The 26,034-nt window shown below is 27.6% G+C and overlaps 1 protein-coding gene across 5 annotated transcripts in view; it reads right to left on the reverse strand.

Moving 5' to 3' along the window:
• The window catches only part of LOC107455470 (tetraspanin-13), a 32,449-nt gene that overhangs the window by 5,421 nt on the left and 994 nt on the right, over window positions 1-26,034 (reverse strand). For 3 of the 5 annotated variants that reach the window (XM_016073044.4, XM_016073047.4, XM_016073046.3), the window contains exons 2-6: window positions 20,327-20,393; window positions 20,108-20,229; window positions 15,301-15,468; window positions 12,816-13,037; window positions 9,382-9,501 (exon numbers count right to left, since the gene is read on the reverse strand). In XM_016073044.4, the coding sequence (XP_015928530.1) occupies window positions 9,382-9,501; window positions 12,816-13,037; window positions 15,301-15,468; window positions 20,108-20,167 (570 nt within the window). In that variant the 5' untranslated portion in view covers window positions 20,168-20,229; window positions 20,327-20,393. Of the gene's footprint in view, window positions 1-7,805; window positions 7,897-9,381; window positions 9,502-12,815; window positions 13,038-15,300; window positions 15,469-20,107; window positions 20,230-20,326; window positions 20,394-26,034 lie in introns of all 5 variants that reach the window. The other 2 variants (XM_016073045.4, XM_071187652.1) reach the window with 1 other exon arrangement.

Raw genomic sequence — 26,034 nt, forward strand, 5'->3', positions numbered from 1 at the left:
GAAAAGAAAAATATAATGAATAAAATATTAAATGCATAAAAAATATCCAATTTCTTAAGTTACAAGCAATTAGAAGGGAATGTGAAAAAACTTTTTGAATTGCTTAGTTTTTGTATTAGCTTGTCTCACACTTTATTATTTAAAAAAAAAAAAAAAGAAAGAAACTAGTTTCATATTGAATCAATGTAATTAAGTATTAATTTAAAAATGCAACATTAAGTTATATTTTTACATAATTAAATCAGTAAGAATATCTCATAACTTTTGTATGGAATGAAACAATATATTTCTTATGGAATGACACAATGATCAGGAACTTAATCTCTGACATGGTGGGGTATGAGGGTGAGTGCAGTCATCATATCATGCAAGTCGTGATTCAATAAGCTTCCAGCGATCCTAGTGGGAGGAACATAGTGCAGCACTTAAGTTAGTCATAACCAGGGTGGGTTGGTTTAAACCAAATGGTATTTTCAAAAAAACCAAACTTGTTTTTTTTAAAAAATAATCTTTATAAAAGTTCAATTTTTATTATTTATATAAATAGTTTTAGTTTGCATAAAACCAAATGCAAAAGTATTTTTTCATAAAAAATTTTCCACTTTTAAGTTTAATGGGAATCTGTATTTCTTTATATAAACATAAATACATAATTTTGAAATGTTTAGATATAGGTTTCCTGCAAATATATCTGGAAAAATAAATTGATGTGAGCAAAATGGTTAATAAAAAATACAGCATTACTAAATTCATTTTCTGATTCCTTTTAAAATAAGTTAAATAATGTAATAATTGAACAAATTAAAATAGAGTTAGAGAAACTTATTTTTTATCTTGTTAAAGACACTTTATGCTTGTTACACTCAAAAACATAAATGGAAATGAAATGTTTAAATTTTATACATTACTCTTCAGTTCATGTTTAAAAAGAAATTCTGTTATCAATGTAAACAAATTTGTAATGTATTATGATTTTATTCATTGCGTATTCATATAAAAGCACTTCTAACGAAAAATATTCAGAATTCATTAAGGTTGGCACGATTTAAATCATGATTAAAATTGAGATTTAAATCACTGTTTGTTTGTTTTGATATATATTAAGAAACCACTGTGGTTTTTTAAAAGCTGTTAATTAAAACAAACGGAATTTTTTATATATTTTTTTTTAATTTAATTATAAAAATATTTGCATACATACAATCATTTAATTAAAAAATGAATTCTTTAGGATATGATTTTTTTTAAATATCTCATTTCAGCGATAATGACGGTATTTCACTACAAAATAATAGAAGGGATATGCATGTAAATTATTATATTCACATGCCAGTCCATTCCATTTTTTCATTGGAAAAAAACATTGATATAAATCAAGATATTTTTTTTAAAAAGAAACCTATCTTTAATTTAAGTATAAATTAATTTTAAACAATATAATTAATGAACTAAATTTTAAGGTGTGACATTTTTTAATGCTTAATTTCATTGATTATGAAGGCTTTCACCAAGAAATAATAAGAAGAATATGCACGCAAATTTTTGTATTAACATGCAAGTTCCTTTCATTATTTTTTTTAATAAAAACATTGATTCAAATAAAAAGTGAATTTTAAAGAAGATCCATACATTAATGAATTGATTTTTTTAAGAAATATTATTAATTCAAGTATAAAATAGTTTAAACAATATAATTAATAAATACATTATTTAGGGTCTGATTTTTCTAAAATTTTATTCATTGCTAATGGCTATTTACTAAAAAATAATGAAACGGATATGCAAGTAAATTATTATATTTTAAAATAGGCTTTAAAAATCTAGACTAAATGCAAGAGTGCCACTAAACTTTTGTATCATAATTTTCCATTAAATGTATATAAAATAGCTTGTAGGCAAAAAACATATTTCAATTATACCCATTTAGTTTTATGCTTATCTAAATGCAGTTTTTACATGTAGCTCACGTACATCAAGTCTATTCAAACCAAAGTAATTTAAAATAGTTTTTTTTTTCAATGTTTTCATATCTGAACTAATCTAATCTTCATTACATATCTAATTAACAAATAGTACCCCAATCCTTAACATTCATTGGCAGGTTGAGCTTCTAAAATATAACTGTAGTGATAGTAGAGGACAAGTTTATCCCCCACCTAATTAAATAATTAAGGAAGGAGAAGTAGATGAAAAAGTAGGGTGGTTTTTCCTCTATAATTGCATATTTTTCTTATATTTCTGCATTTTGGCCACTGAGGGCCTTTTTATTTTGCCAATTGTTTTGTTTATTGTTTTTAAATGTTAATTAATAAACCTTTTGCAGCTGTTATTATACTTGGATTTATTTCAAACATAGTAATGCTCGTCACATCAGAGCAGTAAGCGCCAAAATACGCACTTACTTCCATGGGAAAATCACGTAACTCTTTTCATATTATTGTGGAAAATGGCTGTTAAAGATAGGAAAGAAGACTTGCAATTTTATGCCACTGAATTAGGTGTTGAGAACATCCAAGACTGAAAACTACATGAATTAAAAACAGCAATTGCTGAAAACACTAATTATAAAGAAAATTTTGTGAGAGAAATGTTAAATTGATTAATTGGAAGGCATAAAGAAAATGAAGAATGGAAACGAAAAGAAAATGAATGGGAATGAAAAGAAAATACAGAGTTATAATTACGAAAAGCTACTTCAAGAATCAGAAAAGACGAAACTAGATTCGAAAAAGGCTAAGCTTGATCTGGAACCCTTGGTGGTGGGCATAAATACCTATTGTTTAATGGACCAAATGACTCGTTGACCCGAAGCAGTACCCCTTTGGTTACTCTCTGCAATTGACTACTAAGGCAGGGCTAAAGAGAATAGAAGGGCTGGTTCACTCCTTTGAAGTATCTCTCGCACCGCCGATCCTCCGACGTCACTCTAGTGACGTCACTTTGGCGCAAAGCTCGCACTTTTACTTCAAGAACGGAGCGTTTGGCCTTACTAGCTCTAACTAATATTGGATCATTTCTTTTTGCGAGATATTCTAAGACATTTGTTATTTTCTATAATGACTTTCCTCAGTTNCCCAAATAGTGACCACATTTTTATTGAGACAAAGCGGGACAAATGGGATGAAATGAGAATTACAATTTAGTCAAACTTTCAACACGCACAATATATATATAAAAATACGAATAAATGTTTGCAAAAATATTTTCAACATCAACTGGAAGTAAGTCAGATGCTGTTTGAATAGTATAGGTATAGAATGTGCGCTGCACAACCTACTCCAATATTTTTTTGCTTCAAATGTTCGTTAAGTTTCGTAAAAACGTTATTGATGCCTCTTCTAGCTTTTCCACCAAAATTTACGTTAGTGTTATCAGCACAATGGGCAATAATTTTATTTTGTGAAGTTTCATCAGGCAATGAAACAAAATCTAATATTCTAATTCTAATTCCTGTTTCTGGACAAAAAATCTAAAACCTGTGGGAAATAATTTTAAATCTTTGTGGTTGGAAACATCAGAATATATGGATATAAATACGCATTTTTCTAATTCTTTCTGCAATTGTGAAAACGAATATGGTGAAAAAACATTACAAATAATTGCTTCGGTTTTTGTCCCTACACATGCATATTTTTTGTCGTATAATGTTTTGATCACTTGCGACGTACAATCCATTGATCTGAAACTTTGATTGTGGTTTATGGTGCGGAAAGCAAATAGCCCTTCCGCTAATGCTAGCTGTTTTTCCATGTTGCTAAAGCTAGCACTGCGAAAACTCCATTTTAGATGAGGAAGCGGCATTATTAAAAAATCTTTTATGCCTCTTTGTCGCTAGATGTTTAGTAATATCGTTTTTTCCACCATGTGAGACCGAAAATTCAGCGTTGCGTTTATCACGCCGTACCATATAGTCTATTTTGGTACTTTTAATAAATGGAAATTCTCTGCTTAGCTCTTCATAAAATTTGCATCCTCTTTTTTTACTCATCTTTTATTTTGTGGGTAAATACTAGTAATAAATAAAAAAAATTACTACAAAGGCTAAAAAAAGTATTAAATTTTACCTTTCTGACTGTTACTTTGTGGCGACTATTGCTCAACCTTTGTCAATCAAATAATGAGTCAAATCGAACGTCAAATTGAAAACAACAAACCGCACTGTCTAATGGTAGTCCGCACTTATCTGAATTAAGCCGAGACGTAAAGACAATGATAGCACACCACCGAGTAAATCTAACTTGGTACATTGCCTAATTCAGTTTACTCTGCACGCATTTTATGTGTTTTTTGTGTATTTTTTATTTCTTTATATTCACCATAATACTTAATAAATAATAGGAATATATTTTTACAGTACATTTAAAATAAGAAATGCAGATATTTTCTAAAAAGCGGGACATTTTTAAAAATCGGCGGGATGCGGGACAGTCCACCAAAAAGCAGGGACTGTCCCGCCAAAATCGGGACGTGTGGCCACTTTATACTAAGGTGATTTTAAATATATTTTCAAGCATGGAGATTCCAAATATCATAGCTAGAGATCAAGGTACTAATTTTACAACATCGCTGATGCAGGAGTTTATAAAAAGAACTGAATCTAGTCCTAGATATCTTTCTAGCAACGATTTGGTAGAAAGCTGAAATTAAGTTTTAAAAAATATGCTACATTATATTTTTGTTTTACTTTATAACCGCCCAGTGTTTTTACTACAGCGCGAGAATCTCGCATATTTTTTTATATTCTCGCATTAAAAAATGATTAACGCGAGAAATTCGCGCATTCTGTAAACAAATTTCAAAATTCGCGAATTTCTCGCATTTTGAAAAAAATTTCTCATTTGCGCCATTTAGAATAAAATCAGTTTCACTTTTCTTCCTGGATCTTTTATTATTTTCAACATCTGCCCCATTTCAACATCTGCCCTCTAGCTTCCCTATTTACCAGTATTGTTCAGAACCTTTAAGAACAACAGAACACCNAATAGGTATATATTTTTACAGTACATTTAAAATAAGAAATGCAGATATTTTCTAAAAAGCGGGACATTTTTAAAAATCGGCGGGACACGGGACAGTCCACCAAAAAGCAGGGACTGTCCCGCCAAAATTGGGACGTGTGGTCACTTTATACTAAGGTGATTTTAAATATATTTTCAAGCATGGGGATTCCAAATATCATAGCTAGAGATCAAGGTACTAATTTTACAACATCGCTGATGCAGGAGTTTATAAAAAGAATTTAATCTAGTCCTAGATATCTTTCTAGCAACGGTTTGGTAGAAAGCTGAAATCAAGTTTTAAAAGATATGCTACATTATATTTTTGTTTTACTTTATAACCGCCGTTGAACAGTGTATCAATTTATGAGTTTACAACTTCCAACGTTCAAGTCCATAGCCTTATAATTTTGAACTTAATCCGGAAGACAAGGAAACTCTTTTATCAAGTATTGTGAGAAATTTGCCATTGTGGAGGACTTTTTTATGGAACTAACCTGCATTAGCATTACATGGACAGGAAAACCATGAGAATTTCTCACAGTTAATCTAACGGCAAGGAGACTGACTCTAACCCATGATCTGCTTACCACTGAGGATATTTTACGTCAGCACTGCGGTTGGTCAATGCGGAATTCGTATCAACCAGCCATCGCAAGGATTCGAAGTGGGTCACCTCATTGGGGGGCAAGCACTCTATCCCCTGAGCGACCATGGCTCTGCATAGGATCAACAGCTCCTATTTTTACTTTTTGCTAATAGGAAGTCTCAAACAGAACGTTCCAAGTTGCTGTTCCAAGTCACTGTATGGCAAAGAAGCAAAAGGGCCATTTTCCATTCTTAAATTTTCTTGGGCAGGTGAGATGACTACTTGCAAGAGATGAAAATAAAATTAGAACTTACAACTGAAAATGCTTCATTAGTAGTAGCTGATAGGCAAAAATCCTACAACGACTAATTTAACAAAAGATCTCCAATTAGAAAATTCAACATAGGAGATCAAGTTGTCTTTGAATTTCGGATTCCAATAACAAGATATATGCAAGATGAAGGGGTCCAAGAATGATAGTTCGGCAACATCCTCCCTACTCAATCAAAGTGAAAATTGCCTGACAGAAACGTAAAACATGTCCACGTGGATAAAATTCGGAAGTATAATTCTCGATCTCTTGCTGTGGGAGTAATTTTTTAAGAAAGACAGTCACTTTGGCGAGATTCATTCGTATCCAGCTACACTGAATATAAAATTCAATGAATCCTTTAACAGTGTTGATTGACCAATTTAGACCAAGAAAAAGGAGAACTTAAACAGCTGTGAATTGAATATGAAGAGCTATTCGCTGGCAAAATGAAAATCGCTAAAGAAGGACCTCACCATATACGACTCAAACCCAATTCAGTGAGAAAGAAACCATTCGTTTGTCGGATTCCAGAAGCGCTAAAATGCAAAGTAGACAAACAAATAGAAGAGCTGGTGTAACAGGGTTTCGTCGAAGAAATTAATGCAGAGATAGCATATCCAATAGTGTGTGTTGATAAGAAGGATGGTGGTCTGCAGCAAATGTGTCAATTATAAAACTCTAAATGCTGTTTCAGACAATTTCCTAATGGAAGAAGCAGCAGAATTAACATCATGGGTAGGGCAAATATAATATGTACTCTAGACCTACTGAAGGGTTATTATGCAGTACCCATCGAACCAAAGTGCACAGAACTGACCGTTTTTAAATCTCATCAACAACAGTGTCAGTTTAAGGTCATGAGTTTTGGTCTGAAAAAATGCATCAGTAACTTTTCAGAGAGAAGAAAACATCTTGTTGCAGTACTGAGCTTTTTCACACGCCTACATCAATAATATTGCCATATTTTTGGGAAATAGGAACAAACACTTCAGGAACAAACAATTCATTTAAGAATCCTTTTATCCAAGCTAGGAGAACTAAACTTCACTATGAATTTCGAAAAGTGCTCTTTCGCGAAGACTCAAATTAAATAATATAGTAGGTTCAGGCTGATATCAGCCTGAACCTACTATCTCATGTCCTAAAACTAAAAAAGATCGACATAGTGTTCTTGGTTTGTGCAACTATTATCCTGACTACATTCCTAATTCTTGTGTTTCCATTAACTTAACTTATAAAGAGAGAGGCAGACAATATTATTTGGTCACAAGAACATGACGTGGCTTTTCTTAAACTAAAAAGATGTTTGGTCAAAGCTTTTTCTTTACACATGCCAATCAGCAACTTACCTTTCATTATTCATGCCGATGCATCCCAGATTGTGGTGGCTGTGTGTTTGTCACAAAAAAGTGGACAACAAAATACACCCTATTGCATATGCTAGCCAGAAACTAAGTGATAGTCAGCAAGCATGGTCTACTACAGAGAGAGAAGCATATGCCATAGTATGGAGTTTGAAAAAATTCGAAGTTTTTGTTTTCGGTTCACCAATAGAATTCTATATAGACCACACCCCTTTACCATTTCTAACTTTACCCTTTACCACACCCCTTTACCGTTTTAGTGCTTTTACATATTATTTTTTTTAGTTGTGCATAATGAATACTTTAGAGCTTAAAAAAACATTACTTATTTTGCCTTAAATTAAAGAAGTTTATTTTAGAGATAAATAAAATTGTTTTATTTTATGTATCAAATATGATTGACAATAAAATGTAAAAATATGCTATTGAAAATAAAAATATTTTGTTAAAAGTGTTGTTAAGAATTCTATAAAGAATGAAGAGGAAAAGAAATAGTTGTTAGCAAAGGTATTAATAAAATAGTTAGTTCACATGCATAATACCTGTAATATATTAGTATTAGAGAAAAGCACTAGGGTTAGCTCGAGGATCTCTCTGGTTACGATAGCGAACAGTCAGCCATACTCCCACAAACTAAAGAAAGTACATGAATTAAACAGGTTTTAATTAGTACTCAAATCTTAACTTACATTTTCCCCAGTAACAAAACATTTATTCATTAAAGTATATAATAATAGCAGTATTTTTACTAAGATTTAGGAAATAAGGTTGAATTCCTTTACTTTTATGCTGTAATCTTTGTACAGTGAGCAAAAAATAAACAATACACTATAAAAACTTTTTGATTTAAAGGTTGAATTTTCACATACTAGGACTCAATTTTAATGGTTTGAGGGGGTAACCTCTAATATATTAATTCAGATTATATTTAAAGTTACAAAATCAGACACAAGAAGGCAGTTTCTCTCAATAACATACTTTTTTTCCCACGGATTTGAATTTCTGAACCCCCAAAATATAAGAGTAGCCGCAATCTAGGAAATATGGTCCTCAATATGTTGAGAAATAGTTTGCTCAGGAGAGCGGTCGAAATTTTGAGCCCCTAAATCTTAATTTTACTTTGCATATTTCACCATATCTTAATAGCTTTTTCAGTGAACATAATTTTTTTTGCACACAGATATAAAATTAGTTTGTCAAAAGATAGCAAAAAAAAAGTTCCCTAGCAAAAAAAAAATATTTTTTTACTATTTTATTTAGCAATAGTCAAAAATTTTGAACTGTAAGGTACAGAAATTTTATCATTTTAAAGGCAATTTTATATCACAAAATAAAAATGTGAACAAAATCAGTCTAATTGCTCCTGAGAAATCAAATTTTAAAAGAAATCAGATTATTAAAATGCAATTTCTCAGGAACTATTTGACCGATTTTGTTCAAATTTTGTATTTTGCCATATAAAATTATATTCTTTAAAATCATGTAAAAATTGGTATACCTAGCAATTTAAAATTTTTTATTTTTAAATAAAATAATAAAAAATTATAATTGTTAAAAAAAATTTTTGGCACAGAATTATTTTTTAATAAACTTTATACTTTCGCGTAAAAATTTTCACAATTTGCTGAAAAAAGTTTTTGCTATGGCAAAAATATACAAAAAGTAAAATTACATTAAGGGATCCAAACTTTCAACTGTTCTCCTGATCAAATTACAGGGACAATATTTTGGGTTCAGAAATCATAATTGGTAAAAAAATGTTTATTCAGATAAAACACGTTTTTATGTCTGATTCTGTAACTGTAGATATCATCTACACTAATTAATTAGCATATGTGAGGTCATCCTTTAAAACTATCAAGTTCCAACAAGTGTCAAAAGGTTATTCCATGTGTTTCGCTTTTTTTAGGGGGAGGGACACTGTACATCATGGCTTTATTATAAAGAATAACTTTTAATTAAAAGTAATTCTCAAAAATAATACAATAATTCCAAATTTCATTAAAATTATAAATTACTGAATAAATGTAAGCTTTTTCCCACTAAATAGTATTTACAATAAAAGAGCTTGATTATAACCATCTGAAAACAAAGGGGTTGAATAACAAAATATTTTACCTCAGTGAAGCTAAAAAAGAGTCCGATCCCTCCACAGATTTTCAAGCTGTTATTAATTGCATTCCTAAGTATTTTCCAACAAGGAGGACACCGGTTAACTTCCCCAGCACACGAAGAAATCTAAAACATTCAAAGTAATCAAAAATAATTAAATACCTGAAAAATATAACCAAGCTAGTCATAGAGTTCTGGATAAGTAGAGACCATATCTATGTTTTAAATACTAAGTAGTAAGTTATCAATTTTTTATATTTTACATTCAAAGGACCAAGAAACCAATTAAGTCTATTTACTCCATTATGAACTCTTAGTATATTTATGACGTTTGATAAAAATTTCAGAACTTGATGCATGAAGCAGTCTTTAGAGTATTACTTTTAAAAAAAATTCTTGTATTAGGACTTAAGACATTTCTTATAAAGTATGCTTTTAAACTGGCAATCACACTTTATGAAGAATTTGCAATTCATTTTAGATTAAACTTCATCATGCATTATTGGAAACACATCAAATTTTAGCATGAACAAGGTAGCTTTGTTAAGGGTTTCACAAGGTAGCCATTGATAGCTTTGTTAAAGTTTTTTTCCCTAGCAAGTTTTAAACCAAATTACACCAATTTTTTAAGAGAAAGAGTCACCATTTCATTATATTTTAATTTATATGACACTTCAAGCAGGCACATTAAATTAATATAAATTTTATGTTTTATTAGTTTTAACTTAATTTACTGAGTGGTCATGTTTTTAGAAAACATCAGCTAAAAATAATAATTCACAAAAAATTATATTGTTTTAGCTACTAGAAATACTCTTGATATTAAAATGTTAGACACACACTATCTCATAAAATGGGATAGATTCTCTAATTTAATTAATTCTTCATAAAGCATAGTTCAATTTATATTGTTAAAAGACAATTGCTTATTTATTAATGATAAAGGAAAATACAATAAAACTTCATTGGTCACGAAATTGAAAAACTTTAACCTTCATGATTCCTTGGTGCATGCTTTACTATTTTATTTTTCAATTTAACAATTGCTCTTTTTACTTTTGACAATAAGCATGCAGAGGGGGTGAATAGGAAAAAACAAAAACAAACATCCTAAGGTAACATAAGGTAAAATATAAAGAAATATATTAAAGAAGCAAGTATTAATAAATAAAAAAAACTCTCTATTTAACCTATAAAGTTTTCTTACAATGATCAAGTCATAAACAATTTCGATTATCTATTATTTTTAAAATAATTTTAAATCAAACATAATGATAATAAAAGCAAAACACTGATTCAGTGAAATTAAAATATAAGTTTATTAGAGATTTTATTTTATTTAAGATGACTGTAGAGAAAACAAATAAATTTTTAACTATCTTAGAAATATTATTATAATTAATTATACATGTACAAAAATAAAATTTTTAGGGTTAACAGCCAAATTTTTCAGAAAATAGTAACAAAATTAGGAGGGTTAAGGAAACAAAAAGAGGAAAAAATAGAAGAGTCAGAAAGAAAATTCAATTTAATCAAGTATATGATTTTTAATATGAGCTTTACGAAATACTTAGCTAAAATAAAAATGCAACATGATTAATGAGATTAAAACAAGACATAACCAAAGTGATAATTGCTTTGTAATAAGAAATTCATGAAGCATATTAAACACACACATTTTAAAAAATATTAAATGCATTTGTTTATAACTTTGTTCAATTCCAAAAATTAACTCAAAACTTTTAGCCACTAATATATTAAAGAGTTTTTAACCTTAATAAGTTTTTGCTTAGCTAAGTGCATTGCTAAGTTTTTCAGACAGTTCTTTTAGTTTTGCAATTTTTCTGTCTGAAAGTGGTTTTGACTGAAGATAAATTTTGCATTAAACACTAAGGAAACAATTCCAACTTGCATTGTCAACTAATAGCAGAGCTCCAGCTGAAGTTATAAAACTATAGTTAGTCGGAAAGTGGTCAAAATTTTGGTTGAAACAAATTATTGAAACTTGGTTTATCAACCGATGCTGAAATTTGAGTAAAATTAGGGTGCTCTAACTACTTGAAAAGTAGTCAGAATTTTGATTCAATAAATACTTTCGGCATTAATATCATTATAAATTCTGGTTGTGGATGTGAAAAAACGATTGAAACGATTGTATTGTCATCCGGCATAGAGCTCTAAATAAAATTTGAGCAACTTAGAAAGTAGTCAGAATTTTGAATTCGGTTCAGTACATATTAAATCAAATGATTATTTTCAATAATTTCTAAATGAAAACACAAATAAAAAGAATCAAAATAATAGAATTTTGAAGTAACTTAGTCATTGTTTGTCTGAACTGAATATTGAGCTTGTCAAAATTATTTCTGGTTTTGAGATTTTAATATAAATGAGAAGGCTATTATAATAGTAAATTTGTAATTGGTCTATGATAAAATTGATACCACTTTTTTTAAACCATAGAGTTATTACGTAATTACAATATTTCCCAACTGCATCACTTTTTGCAAAATCTTTGTAACAATGTTTTAGTTCTAAAGATTCTTAGCCTGTTAGGAATATTTTTACTAACAATTAAGTGAAATAAAAAATGATTATATCGAATCATTAATTTCAAAATTTATTTAATTATGCATTTGCATAATTAAAGTAAAAACAAAAAAACAGATTAAAATGTTTTAAAATTTATTTCAATTCTGAGAAACATTATTTCAAATTTAAGTAACAGGAAATTTTTTACATGCAATAAAACATTCATAATTCAATTTAAAATTAATAGCTTTCTTTCTATCGGTTAAATAAATTTTAAAAAATATTAATTATTCACTTTTACCACTGAATTTAATTGGTAACACAACAGGAAAAGTTATTAACTCTTTTATAATGGAACCCTGAAAAAATTCTGGGGGGGGGCACATCAAACAGTACTAATAAAAACGAAAATTTTGAAACAATATATTGAACATGATTTTATCATTGAACATAATAACTTTTGTTTAAGGCATGAGTATTACAGTCCCTAGCAAGAGTTACTTTAACCCACATTTATGACTAATAATAATCTAAAAGGTCTATTAAAAACATTTTTTCACAGGCCGAATTTTATAAAAATTAATTTTAAAAAAATAGACTAAAATAGCCCTATTATCAGTTATTGTAATCCTGATGAAGGTAGGAGAAAAGTTATATCTTATTTCAACCGCTTTAATATGTCACTATCTTAATCTTAAGTTCAGAAATCAGGATTTCCTTAACATTTTATTTTGAAATAATCAAAAAAAATGGGGAAAAATTCGGAAAACTGATTAATAAAACTTTCAAATTGTAGTCAATAGGGAAGCCTAAGAGAATCAATGTTAATACGAATTAATTACTCAATATTCCTAACTAAAAAAGAACCAACAGTAAAAATGTCAAAGTAATGAATAAATTTTTTTTACATTTTGATAATATACTCCTCCACCAAGTGGTGCATCTGGTGGCAAGCTTTGATTCTCAAATCCATAGCAGCGGAAAAAGGTTTGCGCTTTAATCTTTATAGGTAGCTTTGCTTTGCGCCAGCCTTCCATGGCGATTTGGTGCTGTTGTTCTGCACTAACAGCTAAGCAGGCGCATGCTATACTGAACTGAATTATGAACAATAAAAAGAGTATCAGCATGTACTGAAAAATTATCAAGGATTAATATACACAAATTGAAAAAGCATCTTAGAACACTATATAATAAAGATAACAAAACATTTGAAAGAATTAAAAACCAGAGAAATTTAAAAACGCGTCATTACTTTTAATTATCTATCTTAATTAATTTAAGTTCTCTAAATTATTTTTACTTTTAAGGACTTAAGATAGAAGCAAAGCTATCCTGTTCTAAATGAAGCAAAAGAATATATAAGATTTACATAAGATTATTTTATGAAGATTTTTCCAATACATAAGGTCTCAATATATACAAATCTCAAGAATAAAAGAAAATTGGATTTTTAAGGGAGGAGGGAGGAAAAGAGAATTCTCTTTTCTGATCATTGAAAAGTGACTGGAAAATAAAAAAAATATCAGAAAATGGACATTTGCATATATGGAACTTTTTGTACTATGCTGAATAAATTTAAACTTGCTGAATGGTTTACATATTGCTTTGGAACTATATTCAGAATAGAACTTGGATTAGAGCTTTTTATTAAATTAAAGCTTATGGTAATTTAACTCTATGTATACAAAATATTTGAAATGTCAACAATATAGAACAATATTGAACAATAGTTGAAATATTGAAATGTCTAATGTTAGAAAAAGGTAGGAGGTTTTTGATCCTCAGTTGAAGAGTCGGAAAGGTTAGGTGCTTCTCTGTTTATCAAGCGCTCGTCACCAAATCACCCATTTCAAGAACAAGCCATAAAAATACAATTACTGTCTTTTATACAAAATGTTTTGTTTAGCTTTCGATGCATATTAATTAACTCAATAATTCTAAAAAGGGTTTTTAAAAAAATTAATTTGATACAGAGGCGGATAATGCGTTAGCATAAAAGGTTTAACAGGCTTCATACTCAAAAAGAAGAAATTTTTTTCCTGACTTTTCAAGGTAGATTTACGTAAACTTTCAAGATTTAAAAAAAAAATTTCAACAAAATTTATATTTAATAAATTAATCCATATTCATTAAATCAAATAAAATAAAAATTAAACAATGATCTTAATCAACACACAAGCAAAAAGTAAATAAATCAGTGATAAAAATGTAATATTCATAATCCTTAGTTGTGAATTAATTAGTAATTCAATTATCTGAAAATATGAAACAAAGCGGCAAGAGAACAAAAAATAGAAGTTTATCTTATTAATCAACAAAATGAAAGAACAACTGCTCAACAACTAAGTCATCTTAAAAAAATTATAAATAAAAATATTAAACAAAAATTTTTGTATTTAATTGAAAATAAATCATATTCAAGCAACTGACTAACGTTTTTAATGGTAAGGGAAAAAAAAGAAGTAAAAACTATAAAATTGCAATATATTAAAATTTTCTATTTAAAAAAAAAAGAATTATAAATAAGATGGAAAAATATGAGAGAAAATAAAAACTATGATGGTGAAATAGGGAAATTACAAAAACACTTATTTTAAAGATAAATACTTAACCAACACAAACAGAAACTAATAAATATATAAGTTAATTGATGCCATTCATTTAATTCAATTATTATAATGTACCAAATTATAATAAATTAAATAAAACCAAATTATAATAAACTAAGGATTTATTAAATCATCAATTTAACTAACATAAAATAAAATTAATGGTTAAAAAACGCAACATATTTCATACCTAATTTTAAGGGACAGAAAATAATAAAATACAAGGAAAATTTAATAAAAACGTCTAAAAATTAGCAAATAAAAACGATAGTAAAGCTGCGATCTGTTTCATGAAAAATCATCCGCTTTTAGTAATAAATAATGTTATTAGAATATTTATGTACAAAGTATGTTCTGCTTTTATTTCTTTTACTACACAAAAAAAAAATATAAAAGACAATTTTTAACAAAAGCAGATGTGATTCTACATCTGGCAAGATGTAGAATGCAGCACCTTTGAATAATCAGAATTAAATTTAAAATATTTTTTCTTTAATTGATATAAAATAAACATAGCAGACGATTGAAAAACGTTTTGTTCATAATAAATTAACGCATTATCTGATATTATAAAACAATCAGACATCAAGGATAACGAAAATTGAGAAACAAAAGTGAATTTTAAAAAAATAAAGCACAATTAAGCCAGTTTTTTGTAAAAACACTGAAATGAATTTTATGAAGTTTGTAAACACATTTTTTTGCTACTCTGCCTCGTACACTTTCACAAAAGTGCAATGCTACATCTAGATTAATAATAAATTGAATACTTCTAAAAGGATACAAAAAATAATAAAACTTGGTGATGTTTCACAGCACCAATAAGGCCCATCAGCGATAGCAGAAATAAAAATACACCACATGCTATAATGCCACCAACAATTGCTAAATTTGTGATGATACTGGCGACCCTACTATAAGCTGCAACACCAATCAGAATAAAAGAAACAAGCTGTAAAATAAAAAGAATAATAATCAGTTCAAAAATAAATTATCACTTAGTCTTATAGTAAATGTAATTTTAAAAGTTTTTTCATAAAACAGTATTTAAAATGGAAGCATAAAAAAAAAAACATGCAGCATAAATTTGAAAGTATACCAGCCAAAATATTTAGACCTTCGTCATGATAATACAAACATTTAAATACAGAACTACAGTAATTAATCTCTTAATACATATCACTATCTTTTTAACTGAATATGACCAGGTTCTCCAAAAATAAAAATAGGTGATCCTGTCACTCTTTCTTCATTCATAGAAATTTACGTTTATTGAGCAGTTACAGCCAAAGAAATATAGGTTTGAATAATTTCCTGTAGACTTTTGTTACCCATTGATTCACTGTCAATGGAAAAATGTTTAACACTTGTTTTTGGAGTGATTCTGTAAGAATTAAAAGAGAAAAAAATTAGGGTTGCTTTTTTGGAATTAATAGTTCACTTCGGAAGTTCTAGTGTGTTAAAATGACATGGTGTCCATGGCACAGTAAACAGGACTTCATGTATTGGTCATTATAATACTTGATAGCAAAATTAATTTGCATGTATTATTTATTTTATGAGAAATTTAATTATTCAAAGTTAATTTAACATTAGGTGGCCATTCAAAATGAAAAGTATGATTTAGGTACAGGGAAAAGCTGTAGTTGAGTGTAATTGAGATGGTGAGAAGTATGTGTTGATTTAAGCCCCATTTTAGGGCTCAGATTCATGCTAAATTACCCAATGTTGTTTTGAATATTACCTGTAAACAGAAACTAATATATATAGACATACAGACCCACTTATAACAAGCTCACATTTAACAAGATTTCGGATTTAACATACAAAATCTGGAATATTTTGCTTGGTACAAAAATTTATTAGAATGTGCTTTTAGCAACCAATTTTTGCTTTTTCTCACACCTCTTTCAGAAAGCAAATTTTGGAAATAATGAAAAACTATAAGAAATGCACTGCATATTATCAATTATTTAAAATTTACTAAAGACAGTTTGGTATATAATTATTATGAAATGAGTTTAAGCGTCATTTAGAAACAGTTGAATCATTTTTTTCAGTCATCAACATGTTCAATTTTTAAATTTGACTGCCAGTTAGTCTGAACAGCCTATTTTCTCCTTTCTAGAAGATAAGGAAAGAATTTTGAGGGGACTTGAATATTATCAGAGAAGTACCAGAGTATTATAAAAGCATTTTCAGTTTCAGAATCACATGAAAAACTCTTTTTCTCACATCTACCTTTTCTTGAAAATGTATTCTTTATTTAGTTGCTTCAAATGTAAAGCGTATGAAAAGCTTTATCACCTAGAAAAATGCTTTCTCCTCAAAAAAAAAAAAAAAAAATTAAATTATAAAACTGTAGAGGAAGAAGAATGAAATGCAGCAATAAATAAGCAGTATGGACTTTCTTCTTCAGACGAAAAATGAAATTTTTTAAAGCTCAACCTTTTTTTTTAAAAAATATTAAACATTTTACAGAAATGCTTACACATTATTGTTAATAATTAACAATGCAATACAGATGCAATATCTTATTTTCTTTACTATTCAATGTAATACTAAAATCTTCATGCAGAAATGAATGGGCAAGGCTTTCTTTTGCTTTTCCAGCGAAACTTGCTAACACATAAATGACGTTAATGCATTGTAACTCGTTTTTCAAGGTGTCTTCTGCTCATAGTGGTTTTTAATTTTTTAAAAATTAACTAATGACCAGATTTGAAAACTTCTTCAACAGATGATTTTAAACAAAAGTAAAGACAACTAATTTAACTAAGCACAAATAAATTTTAAAATTTTACAAAGATGTTATAGTTAGAAAATGGTTATTTGAGTTGAACACAATTTAGAAATAAATATCTCTCATTAAGAAATTAAACTGAAGAAAGCTTATGTTTCTAAAACAAACATTTCAAATCACATTATTTAAATTTTTTAATTGGCTGACAAATATTTTAAAAGATTAAAATAAAATGTTGGTAGAGTGTAAACTTACAAAAAAAGGAAATTACAAAGGCTTATAGAATTTTATAGGATTAACTACATAGATTTGAAAGTTAATTCTCATGAAACTTTGAAAGATGTTTTGGTTTTTGATTACTCGCAATTTTGATTTTTATATTTTAATTAATGGAAAGAAAACTTTTTGTTAGCACTATTAATAGCACCTTTTAGCACTCCATGTAATCAATAGAAAACTACCAATTACAATTTTCTCTCAAGAAATTTTACAGCTTGGTCCTCAACATTTGAAATTTTAATACAGTGCAGAACCTCTTATCCGGAAACCGGAAAACCAGATAACCGGAATGAAATTCGGAACCGGAAATTAATTTTCTTCCATTAAAATAAATTTGTTTCTTCCAAGATTTTGAGCCCATTTTGTTATTTAGAGCGTACGGCGTATCGAGTTGACGAAAGAACTGATTTAGAGGACGAATCAAAAGCCGTTTGTAGACGAATCTCAAATAAGCACAAATAGCTTATATATGTTATTAATGTTAATAATAACATTAATAACATATATAAGCCTGTATATAATTTTTATTTCATAATTTCTTTCCTTATTTAAACTTAAGTGTATTATTATTTATCATTTTTTATTATTTCTAAAACTTTCAAAATAATTTTTTAATTTCGTTTTATAAACATTAAAAAAACGGCATTTTGTAGAGATTCAGAAAACCGGAAAAATCAGTTATCCGGAATCGTGATGGTCTCGATCGTTCCGGATAATCGGTTCTCTACTGTACTTGTTTTTTTGTTATTAATTTTAATGATAATACAATGACTATTATTTACTTACAAATTATTAACTCTTGATTTGTTCAAATCTAATAATTTAATTTGTCATAAAACTAATGGCTTGTTGGGATAAAATTTTTAAGCTAAATTAATGATTAAAATCACAACATACATAATGTACTAGTATCCTCAGAAATTTTTTTCAGAGGGGGTGCAAACATGCAAATGAAAGAAAATCTTAAAAATGTTTAAAAAATCAATTTTTATTTATTTATTTTTTTAATTCAAAAAGTATTTTTATACGTGTTATTGGAAATTTTCAATTACAAGTTTAATATTTTATTCAATGATGCTAAACCTAAGATCCTTAACATGAAGTTTAAATTTTTAACATTATATAAACTTAAATGGTAAAAAAATAATAAAAAAGTTATAATCCTTTTAACTAAGTGCAATATAAGCAAACAACAAAAAAAACGTTGAACAGCTGTATGTAAAACTGCAATCTTTATGTCATAAAATAAATAACAAAAATCACCATCACAAAATTTAGATTTATTTTGATTTTCAGAAGAAAAAAAATAACAAAAACCAATTAATAAAAACTGTCAATTTGGCCTTTTTTATTCCAGATTATGCACCAATGGCAAAAGTCCCAGTTGTAATACCTTAGAAACGTCACTGGAAATTGCAAAAATAATAATCAAAAATAAAAANAATCTCACATAAGCACAAATAGCTTATATATGTTATTAATGTTAATAATAACATTAATAACATATATAAGCCTGTATATAATTTTTATTTCATAATTTCTTTCCTTATTTAAACTTAAATGTATTATTATTTATCATTTTTTATTATTTCTAAAACTTTCAAAATAATTTTTTTGTTTCGTTTTATAAACATTAAAAAAACGGCATTTTGTAGCGATTCAGAAAACCGGAAAAATCAGTCATCCGGAATCGCGATGGTCCCGATCGTTCCGGATAATCGGTTCTCTACTGTACTTGTTCTTTTGTTATTAATTTTAAAGATAATACAATAACTATTATTTACTTACAAATTATTAACTTATTATTGATTTGTTCAAATCTAATAATTTAATTTGTCATAAAACTAATGGCTTGTTGGGATAAAATTTTTAAGCTAAATTAATGATTAAAATCACAACATACATATTGTACTAGTATCCTCAGAAATTTTTTTCAGAGGTGGTGCAAACATGCAAATGAAAGAAAATCTTAAAAATGTTTAAAAAATCAATTTTTATTTATTTATTTTTTTAATTCAAAAAGTATTTTTATACGTGTTATTGGAAATTTTCAATTACAAGTTTAATATTTTATTCAATGTTGCTAAACCTAAGATCCTTAACATTAAGTTTAAATTTTTAACATTATATAAACTTAAATGGTAAAAAAATAATAAAAAATTTATAATCCTTTTAACTACGTGCAATATAAGCAACAACAAAAAAAAACGTTGAACAGCTGTATGTAAAACTGCAATCTTTATGTCATAAAATAAATAACAAAAATCACCATCACAAAATTTAGATTTATTTTGATTTTCAGAAGAAAAAAAATAACAAAAACCAATTAATAAAAACTGTCAATTTGGCCTTTTTTATTCCAGATTATGCACCAATGGCAAAAGTCCCAGTTGTAATACCTTAGAAACGTCACTGGAAATTGCAAAAATAATAATCAAAAATAAAAATAAAAAAAGAGGAAAAGATTCTTTAAAACTTCAATTGCTTTCCTTTATATTTCTCACAGTTTTAAATTGAAGGGGAAGATGAGAACAGTCTACACATTAGCTACATAGATAATTATACTTACAATGTAAATCAGATTCAATGCAATAAGAGCATTTTTTGAGCAAGTAAAACTTCCACACATGATGCAAAAATCAAATGGTACAAATCTTTACACAGGATGTAATATGAAAATTAACAGCGATCCTAAAATTAAACAATTGGTAAACATACATATTTGCAGAATACATGTAACAATAAGAGAAGGAAAACTTAACACTATAAAAAATACAAATATATTTACAATTAAACTTCTTCCTTAAAAAGTACCAGTCTCCATCTTTAGATATTAGTTCAGCGATAGATTGTACCTGAAATAAATTAATTCAGAATATTTTTAACAGTTAATAGAGTTTACTTATTGCAAAATGGTGATAAAATGAAAATATATACAATCAACCCTTAATGTCTTAAACTTGAAGGGAGAGAAGAATTGGAAATATTTAAAATTCCAGTTATCAGAAGTTAGGTTATCAACAGAAGGAGCAGAATTTCAAACAGAAAAACCTTTTTTTTTTTTTCATTATGGCATAAAATGATGCTAGTTCAATATTTCTAACATGAATGATAGCAGCTCTCAGCAGAGATAAAAAAAAAAAGTATTTTATAAGTTTTTGCTATTAAGCACAATTGAATACTTTCTGATGGAAGATGAAGGTACAGTAATTTGTGAGAGACATATAACGTTCTTGTTATTTTCCTCATCTCTACCTAACCAAAACTAGCATTCCAACTTCATTTTAAGTTTTTTACCTTGAGGACCCTGCTTTAATGAAAGAAAGTAAGCAAGCATTGCCATTTAAAAATTTGTAATTCCATCAATTATTGTAAGAGTGAAATTTGTACTCATTTGTAACAATGAGAGCTTGAAAATAATTTTTTAAATCTTGAGCATGTACCTGATACCATCATACAAAATTTCATTCTTTCACTTAAAAAAAGTATGCTTGTCAAGGGATCATATTTCAGCAAGATCGTTTGTAATCATGCAGTACATATACACATATATCAAGGTAATCAAAGTCCAACATTCTGGTATGCAAAAAATCAGGCAGGGCGGGAAGTTTATATTAAGAGAGGTTATATTATTTTGTGGATCAACTTATCTAAAAAACTGATATGGTTCACTATTAATGTTACGGAAAAGCCTTGCAAGCATTCCCCATTGTTATGACATAAAAAAAAGGAGAAAAATTATTAATTGTAATTCCTTTATAAAATATAACAAGGGATTATTCACACTTGCTTAAGGGAAAAACTTCAAATGATAATCACTGCATTCTTCAATCGATTTATAGAAGAGGATGTGAATTATTAATTATGTGAATCAGTTTCATATTGAATAATGAATTCTGAAAGAGAATTTAAACAAAGAAATAATGTTTAAAAAAATTTTAAGCTTTTTATATTGCATCTCCCTACCCAAAAAGTAGTGTATTACCTTCTAAGAAATTTAAAAAATTTTAATTTACTTGCAAAATTTTCCAAGCACAAGTAACATGAAAAGACTAAAAATTTGAAATTTTAACAGACAAGCAATATATAAAAGTAATATAGAATGTAAAAAAAAAAACCTGACTTTTGTAAAAATGATAAAAATTTAACACAATAGAAATGTTGCAGACAAATATTTTTAGGCCCACTTTTCAATTAAAGTTTTCAAATTCTTTTTTTACAGTAGTTGTATTTATAATTTTCTAAATTATTCAAGCCGTTTTCTTGAAGTGCATCAATGTTTTTACCAAGAAATATTTTATTTTATTCTTCCTCTTTACTCCTTTCAAATTTTTCATTTTGAACGAAAAAAATTTTACTTTAAAAATATAAATATTCAAACACATGAAAATATTAAAAAAATATTAATTATTATATTAAAAAAAAAAACAGTTCACACTTCTTTTATGAAAAAAAGTTTCAATCTGAAGTTAAAGACTTCAGTATTTTATTTAAAAAAAAAATTTGCACATTGGTCTTTATTCTGAAGTTTAGGAATTCAGTATTTTTTAGGGTCATATTTGATAAGTGGCTGTAATTCTCAAAAGGAGGAAAACAATCTCTAATTTCAACTATCTTAAGCTGTGAGATCCTAGTTTCAAATATCAGACAAATATTATAAAAAAATATATTTATTTACGTTGTTGAACACTAACAAAGAAAAAACTTCACCTACATATCTCAATCAGATATGGGTAAACGATGTACTCGTAAAATATTCTTAGAGTCGGATGTTCCAGAAAAAGGGGACAACTTGTTCATAGGAGCCATGTTATGATAGGTCATGTTTTGTATTATTTTTGAAAGTTATCTAAATTTTTCAAATGACAATCAAAAATTAAAGCATTAAATTTAATATTTAAGTTAAAATAAGTTTCAAATTAATTCTACCATAGATATTATTAAACCATATAAATATTTAAATGATAACACTCATTATTATTATTCATGACATTTGATTTTTTTCAGGTAAGTGGTATCTTTGCAAATTCAATGCATGAACTATTTGTTTGTTTTTTATTATTATTATTATTATGAGTAATCTTTTTATAAATAACATCAGAAATTTTATCAAGAATTATGCATGGTCCACTAAAATTAGGAGTAGGTTTTCTAGCTTTGGGGTATTTTAAATCTTCATACATTAATTGTATCGTTAGGGTAAAATTCGATATAAATGAATCTAGCATCATATTATTCTTTGGTTCCTAACAGCAATTTTCTAGCTTCTACCATTAGTGGGTAAATTTCTTCTGATAAAGGGTGTGCAAACGGGAGAGTGCCAAACATTAAATAGCCTGGTGGAAATTTAGTTACAGAGTGTGGAGTAAAACTACATTCTTCAGTTACTTCCCTTAATAATTTAAACATAAATTTTTTTTTAGAAGAATCATGAATTTTACATTTCAAACATATAGCAACAAATGTTCAACTTTTACGTTAGTTTCTAGTCTCAGGGCCGCAGTTAACAATTGTTAAATTTTACAATGTTTTAGAAATTTTATAAAATAAGAGGTAAATGCTGCATTTCGATCACTCAAAATACTTTTGGGAATTGGAAAAATTTGGTGTAAAAAGTTTATAAGTTTTTGTTATTGATTTAGAAGCAAAAGACCACATATATGGAATGGAATGATCAATTATTAAAGTTAAATGGATGCAATTATGAATTGCAAAAGATGTGAAAAATGGTTTCCGTTTCAATATTTATATTGCTATAATTGTAATTGTTTTTAGAATATACCAAGATAACATGTCAACAAGTTATCTTGGTATATTCTAATATTGGTAATAACATGTTTGAGGAGCCTTTTCTATATTATATGCTATAATCAAATATACTAAATAGTAAAAACCAGTGGAATAATCTTCCTCATAAATTTTTTAACCACACTAATCCTGCATGACCTGCTACTGTATAATTTTTTTAATAGTTTTTTTTAAAGAAGGAGAATGGAATGCTATAGGATAAGAGACATATAAAACATCTGGCTGCTTCAAACATCCCATTGGCTTGCTTTAACAAAGACATGACACTGTATTTTAGAATATGGTTATGTTGTATTCCATTCTTTTTGCTGCTCTGTTACTTTGTTCATGAGAGTGCAATGTGTCCAGAGTGCAATGTGTCTGTTTATTTCAAGTTTAACATGTTTTAAAATAAATAGTTTTTCCATGGAAACTTTGTTTTTGTTTTAATAAAATTAATATTTATTTGCAGTGACATTCTTGTGACTTTTTCAGCTGTCAAGGTTGTGGGTCGCGTCTTAGAAATAACCAAAATTTATTACCATTGTCATGAATTTCAAGTGTGCATTAACTTGGATTTAGCTGGTACTTCTGATCATCAACTTTGAATAGAGAATTTTCGAGGGCTGTTCCCGACTGACATTTGCAAAGTTGATTGTCAACTTTAGACTGAAGCTCGTTATTAGAATTCACTTCAAAACGCTGTCGATTTCTAAAGGTGCTATTTTCGCCGATTAAAATTTAAACCAAAAACTCTTCTAAAGGATTTACTAAAGTTGGCAAAGCTAATAGTACATATTTTCTAAAAGAACTTTAGTTTGGAAACTGAATCATCACACCATTCTTTAATGGCTACCACTAAGGTATATGAAGGTTTGAATTTAGCATGGATAGAGCGAAGATACTCTTAACTTTAGATCTTGTTCTTAAAATTGTTGAATTATAGTTCTTTCGTTTTTTCGTTATAATTTTTGTATATCTATAAATTTCGTGAAATTTATAGATAAAGTTACTAAATTCATCAAATTGGAAAACATAGAAAGAAAACATTTAAGTAATCTTCATGGACTGAGGAATTTGGAGTTTATCCAAAACAGAACCTGTCTTAATTACAGACGTAAATTGAAAAGAAAGTTAAGAATACCGCTGGAGGTGGGATAAGGCATATACATTGATATTTCTTAGTGTCGAATCTGAATACCAAAGTTTGATCTCAGTGAGCACTGATGGTGTTATCCCGTTTTAAAAAAACAAGAGATTGTGATAACTAAAATCCAAGCAACTAGAATTTACATCATTTTCTTCCTTACTCAAAGCAGCTTAAAGATAAAGAGCTTGCCTAGTTAACTGGAAAGTTAGTGTATATAGTTTAATTTTTTATCAATCTGTCTTCCAAGTAAAGCAGTAAGTTTTCCAAATTTATTAATAATAAATAATACCTATCATTTATTAATCATTTTCAAAGGTCACTTAAATGAAATTATAATTAATTTACAAATAAACAACAAATTAAAAATATATTTTTGTAATGTTTTTGTTTAAGTTTTAAAAGTAGAGAAGATGTCCTTTTAAGAAATATTTTCTTTTATAAAACATTTTAATATTTTCTGAAATACATTGATCAGCAATAAAATCATTTCTCTAGCTGTTATTATCTGCAGAAATCTTCCTAGGAATAAAAAAGGGCAGGGCACTTCCTCACAGAAAAAGGCACTCAACAATATAGAAATTCATCAAATTGAGTATATTATGTAATAACTGAACTTGATCAACATTTTTTAAATAACCCTTTCATTACATTTCATGCATATATTTCAAAAAGTAATTCTTAACACATTATCGAAACAAGAGATATATTTGTAGTTAATAAAAAAAAAATTAAAGGCATGCTAAAAGACAATTTCTTAACATAAATTTTTTTTTTTCGAAAAAAAAGTAAACTAACAAAAAATTATTAGCTGACAAACTTGACAGCTTTTTTTGAATAATTTAAATAGAAAATTGTGAAAAAATATACATTTAACGATACATTTCTAAAAAAAATAGTATTTATTTAAAAAATTAAAATCATTTCAAAAATTCACTAACATATCCTCCTTCCTGTAAAAAAGAAAAACTTATAAGAATTTAACCAGTAGAGAATAATCTTAACAACGTAAATATTTTTTAATAGAAAATCAGAATAAATTTATAAGCACTGATAGTTTTGCCAGTGTGTAATTATTATTTAAACAGTGAGAAATTTATTATTTTTTTTAATGGAATGTGAGTAAAAAGGCAGTATTTATATGAAATGGCAAAGAGAGCGCTTTAAAGGGATCAAAGGGCAGATAGGGTGGTTCGTCCTTTTAAAAATACTTAAGGAGAACAGTTATCTTTTCTTAATTATGTCTTCCTCAAATGTTTTTAAGTGCAATTAATTTTAATTTTTTTTAAAACTTCAATTTTAAATTATTTCCTTAATTTTAAAACTTTTGTTTTATTTTAGACTAACAAACATGAAAAAAAAAAAGAGAATCAATAGAACATCTTAGTTCCAATAATTTAAACATGCAAATTTAAACTTAAATGTGATTATAATTGAAAAACAATGTTTTAGTCACATCTTTGAATTTTTTCTTCCTTTCCTTATAGATTAAATTCTGTTAGCATTATACGCATTTTTACTTATTTCATAACTTTTACTAGTTACTTAAGCCATCATAAAGG

Source organism: Parasteatoda tepidariorum, chromosome X1 (genome assembly GCF_043381705.1).
Source record: "Parasteatoda tepidariorum isolate YZ-2023 chromosome X1, CAS_Ptep_4.0, whole genome shotgun sequence".
Classification (NCBI taxonomy): Eukaryota; Metazoa; Arthropoda; class Arachnida; order Araneae; family Theridiidae; genus Parasteatoda; species Parasteatoda tepidariorum.